Source organism: Ursus maritimus, assembly GCF_017311325.1.
Source record: "Ursus maritimus isolate PB19 chromosome X unlocalized genomic scaffold, ASM1731132v1 scaffold_X1, whole genome shotgun sequence".
Taxonomy (NCBI): domain Eukaryota; kingdom Metazoa; phylum Chordata; class Mammalia; order Carnivora; family Ursidae; genus Ursus; species Ursus maritimus.
Window position 1 is genome coordinate 33,961,511 of NW_024423319.1, and position 5,640 is coordinate 33,967,150.

General features: G+C 33.2%; 1 protein-coding gene across 2 annotated transcripts in view; it reads left to right on the forward strand.

The window, feature by feature from the left end:
- Positions 1 to 5,640, forward strand: part of LRCH2 (leucine rich repeats and calponin homology domain containing 2) — a 127,676-nt gene that overhangs the window by 59,456 nt on the left and 62,580 nt on the right. For both annotated transcript variants that reach the window (XM_040628924.1, XM_040628926.1), the window contains exons 7-11: positions 565 to 652; positions 955 to 1,066; positions 1,252 to 1,349; positions 1,447 to 1,505; positions 3,436 to 3,543. In XM_040628924.1, coding sequence (XP_040484858.1) covers positions 565 to 652; positions 955 to 1,066; positions 1,252 to 1,349; positions 1,447 to 1,505; positions 3,436 to 3,543 — 465 coding nt within the window. The remainder of the gene's footprint in view (positions 1 to 564; positions 653 to 954; positions 1,067 to 1,251; positions 1,350 to 1,446; positions 1,506 to 3,435; positions 3,544 to 5,640) is intronic.

The window sequence follows — 5,640 nt, forward strand, 5'->3', positions numbered from 1 at the left end:
AGCCTGATGTGGGGCTCGATCCCATAACGGCAGGATCACGCCCTGAGCCGAAGGCAGACGCTTAACCGCTGTGCCACCCAGGCGCCCCAACAATTGACACTTTAAAGATTTTATTTATTTTTTCGAGTGAGAGGGTGTGTGTGTGCACGTGCGCCTGTGTGCACATACACGAGCTGGGTGGGGGAAGGATCAGAGAGGGGAGGAGGGAGAGGGAGAAGGAATCTCAAGCAGACTTCCTGCTGAGCGTGGAACCTGACTCAGAGCTGGATCCCACAACCCTGAGATCATGACTTGAGCTGAAACCAAGAGTTGGACACTTAACTGACTGAGCCACCCAGGTGCCCAACAATTGACACTTTACAACAGAGCACATCAGGGAAAATATTACATGAGGGCTATGAATAAAACATTTTATAGGAAGATTCCTGATATTTTCCCTTCATGTCCTTAAGGATTTTAGACATCAAGAGAATGCATTCTGTATCATCTAGGGAAATTTTAGGTCAAGTTTGTATTTATTTAAGAAGAAAACCCTAATTGCCCTTAGAATTTCTATTTCCATAGTATGGAAGACTTTTATCCAAATAAAAATCATGGCCCTGACTCTGGAATTGGAAGTGATAATGGAGAGAAACGATTATCTACAACAGAAGTGAGTCTTTTCTATTGCTGATATTTTATTTTAAAATTTTGTTAGAGTTTTGAAATAGGTAGACACTTGCACACACTTGATATATTTTGCTTAAAAATATCATTATTACATTTTATGACTTCAAATGAAAAAAAGGACATGCACATTTTTAGAAGCAGAGCAGTAACCTAACATATTAATTTTTGGTTTGAGAACTGGAGATGTAAAGCAGATATTCTACGTGTCCTATGTGAAATTAAAGCAACTTAATCCTAGTCTATGTTTAAAATGCCTCATTTGTACTTTGTGCTTATTTCTTTCAGCCATCAGATGATGACACAATCAGCCTTCACTCTCAAGTCTCAGAATCAAATAGAGAGCAGACATCAAGAAATGACAGTCACACAATAGGAAGTAAACCTGATTCTCAGAAAGGTAATTCATATGGTGTCTGCTATTTTTATTTCATGTATATTGCCCTTATTAAAAATGCATTTTGAAAAATTATAGTATCTTCAGCCAATTCTTTTACTGAGAAAATCAACTTTTTCTAAACGATACGGTATGAAAACACACTGTTTACTATTTATGTTTTCTAACAAATATTAATCTATACTTAGACCAAGAGGTGTATGATTTTATTGACCCCAACACAGAAGATGTAGCAGTTCCTGAACAAGGAGATGCACATATTGGGTCATATGTCTCTTTCCTTAAGGTAAAGAAAACTTTGAACAAATACTAATAACATATTTTCTTTGATCTCACAAAAGTACACCACACAGATTTAAAATTATAACTTTCTTTTATATAAGGGGAAAGAAAAAGGTCCTGAGAAATCTCAGAAAAATGAAGAATTGGGAGATGAAAAAAGGTAAGCACACAGGAATTCTCGAATTGAAATGTTACTTATACATGAAATATTTGTTAGGTATTCCTACTTGAAAGAGTACTTTGAAAAAATAGAATTTTTGGTTCATTTACCTGTTATGTTTCAATAGTTAATTTGTAAGTATTTCATTTGCCTGCATTCCTCAAGTAAACTGAAAATTAGAGTAAGCAATTAAGCTGAATGTTATATACATTTTCCCCACCTCCCAGAAGTATAATTCTCCTATTATCATTACCAAGGAGGACTGTACTTTCGCATACATTGCTTCATTTGATCTCTTTAGCATTTCTTTAAAATAGATGATTTTGTGCATTATTTGGCCAATAAGGAAACAGACCTGGAGTTTCAAGTGTCTGGACTCAGGTGTTCCAACTCTTGGTCTAATATAATACACTTTCCATTTCATCAGACTGGTTATAGTAATTTTAAGGGTATTTACCTCTGTATTTATTAAAATCATTTCACTTTGATCTTTTCTGTATCGTTTATCTTACGAAATAATGGAATATGACTTGACGTATTCAGTCACTCCATAAAGTTGCTTCGTAGCTGCAGGAAGGAAGGATGGAAGGAAGGAACATTTGTTGAATGCCTACCATGTACCAGGATCTGTGCTATGTGATTTCCCATGTTTCTTATTTATTTTTATTTTTAAAAAATTTTTTTACAGTTTCAAATTTTTTTTTTTAGTGGTCTCTACACCCATCATGGGGCTCAAACTCATGACCCCGAGATCAAGAATAGCATGCTTTTCCAACTGAGCCAGCCAGGTGCACCAAAGATTTTTTTTTAAGTTTTATTTATTTAAGTAGTTTCTGCACCCAACATGGGGCTCAAACTCATGACTGCACAATCAAGAGTCATATGCTCTTCCAACTGAGCCAGCCGGGTGCCCCTCATTTTTCTTATTTAATCTTCACTAAATCCTACAGGGTTGGTACTGTTCCTATTTTTACAGATGAGGAAGGGGAAGCTTGGAGACTTATATAAAGTCTCTTGCCTAGAACCACTTAGATAGTATCCACTAGAACCTAGGGTGTAAACCTAGCTCTCTCTGATCCCTAAGCTTTTCTCTTTTCTCTACATTGTGCTTCCTCCAGTGACCTCATTGGTAACTTTTTAATCAGTCATGAATTAGTCATCTCTGGTGCCCCATAAGGTGGTACATTGCTTTGTCTTGGACTCTTTATATTTCATTTTTCTCTTACTTTCTCACCTTATCTCATGAAGACAGTTCCATTAACTTGAGTGTCACAGTGGTATACAAGATATGGTCAAGATACAAAATCTTCGGATTTGATACTGTGTTTTAAATGAAATACCTTTGGGATAAAATTACTAGAGTTTGGAGAACAACTTATTTAAAAATTCCTTTGTTCTCTTTGAATGATTAAAAATTACATATTTTAATGAGCATTTTCCTGCAAATTTGCCAATGTTACTTGGACCTATTTTCCATTTCTTTTACTAAAACATTTTACATGGAGATTTTGAACATCATGATGAATAAACTGATAAAAGTAGGGTGGTTTAATAAAATTTTCATAATATTAGATATTTATAAAGACAGACGTATTAGAGCTTTGCAGTTCTTATTACACTCAAGATTGGGGAGTATGCATTGTTAAATTACACATTTCAGAAATTACAAAATGATAATACAGTTTACTTTGTTAGCCATTAATGATATTAATATCACCAGTATGGTACATTTCCTATTGAGTAGAAGATATGTTTTTATATTCCTTAAATATTCCTTATTTCTTATTTTAATATTTTAAATACAGGGACATTAGGATTTTAGCTTTTCATAGTGATATTAGAAATGAATAAATGGTTTCTATTTCTGGAAGCTGGCATAAAATATCATCTGCTGTACATTTTGGATAACCATGTTTGTGTCACCTTTCAGACTTGGGAAAGAACAGTTACTTGCAGAGGAAGAGGATGATGATTTGAAGGAAGTAACTGATTTGAGGAAAATAGCCGCTCAGTTATTGCAGCAAGAGCAGAAGAACAGGTATTTTTTTCAGTAATGAGATTTAAATAGGCAGACTTTATAATCATTAAATGATTATTCAAAGATTATCAAATGAAGTTTCCAGTAAACAATAGGACCATCTTAAGGTCTATGTCAAGGGACTAACTACTAAAAGACAATAGGAAATAATTAGGAGAGACCTGTAAAATTACGTACTTACACTCACATAGTCCTTTTATTTAGATATTGTGTAGGTGTCTCTTTTTTATTCCTGTGCACTAAGTAATAATAACTGATTTATTTGTTGATATTCATTTTAGCTCACAATAGCATTAGATACATCGTAAGTGGTTCCCCCCAAGTACATGTTTGTGTATGTAGTGCACTTTTTATCAGATTCCAGATTACTTGGGATACGTGTAAACTCCTTAGAATTGAGTGGGATTTTATAATGGTTGATTAAATCAGCATGAATTGAAGGTCACAGGTTCACTTTGGACTGTTCCTTGGTCAATGACTATTTCTCCCTCTGGCTAGGCTTTCTCCAAATACATGCCATTGGCAATAAGGAAGATGTATGAATGAGTATAAAATCAGTGAAAGTCCATTTTCAATACAGGAGAAGATTGCTGTGCTGTTGAGCGTCAGCTGTTATTCCATCTTCATGTACCGAGAGTACTGCATTTATAGTTTCGAAATAATAAAGAATATTCGAGTGTTTTTTTGTTTTGAGAAAATTAAAAGAATAATTTTGGTACGTTAACATGGGTAGCTAATAAGTATTTTACTTCTCTTAACCAAAACAATAAATGTTTGTGGGTCACATGAACATGTTTTGGAACGTTTAAAATTTAAGTACAGTGGCATTTGCTCTTAGATATGCTTTGAAAAATAATTACTATTGAAACTTATCAAATTGCAAATGTCTGCTTTTAAGGGCCACTATTTTAAAAAAAATAATTACTAAATATCCTTTTTTGTACAGCTACTACATTTATAGAACTAAAAACCATACTAGAAAATATCACTCCTCTTTATCCCTTCTATATCTAATGTATCCACATTCCCAGTTCATGTTATTTTTCTACCATAACTTTCTTTCACCCTTTTCTTTGAAATTTATTTTCTAATCTTTTCCTATGATTCATTTCTAATTGGCCTTTTTTAGTGTTGGCTACTTGTGAGGTTATGTATGTTTTTCTTCCTCCAATATAATCAAAGTATTGGTCGCCCCCATGGTTTAAGAGGTTCGATGAAGCAAGCCACCACCTGCTCTGTGTAGCTTAAAAAATAGTTGAGTTTCTGTCTCTTCTACCCAAAGGTGAAATAATTGTATTTATCATTATGGGCAGAGGATATTGATTTTAAAAGAACCCACAGCAATTTTTATTTCTCTGATTATGTTAAGTATAATATTTGAGTGTATAATTTTAGATTTTAACAATGTCATATATATCATTTCTATATTTTTCAGTTTTCTACTATTTTCATCTATTCCTATAACTTGAATTATTCTTTTTAGCTTAGAAACAACATCAAATGATGTTTCATAGGTTTTATTTTTGTGATAGTTTTGTAATCTGTACAAAATAGCGCCTAGCACTGTGCCTTGTACATGGTAGGTACTCAGTAATACTGTTATTAGTTAATTGATTGCTGGAAGATGAGTTTAACAAATTTAAAGCTAATAGCAACCATTTATTTAGTTATGTTCTTTCTAAATAACTTATTTTTTTAGATGTATGCAAAAGTAATTTCTCTATCTCTGATGTTTCTCTTCATCAGCCTTTTCAGATGTTAGCACATATGAATATAGATCTTTTAAGATAAATATTAATATGCAGTGACATTAACGTAATAATTATAACTTATTTTGGAAGGCCTTAAAATATTTATGATATCTGGTCATAATGTAAGGAGCACATTTTACTGTTAAAATCTATAATTTATAGACAATTTAAATTAGATCCTTGGCCAATTCTGTTCTGTTAATGGCTGAACTTAAACTGGTCTCAGAATTTTTGTATGCTGAATCTAGTATTTTCTCCAGTAAATAATCTCTTCCCTTCTTCTAAAGTATATTGCTGTTGCTCACATCTCGTAGATGTAGATAATTAAAATTTTTGTTTGCTGTTG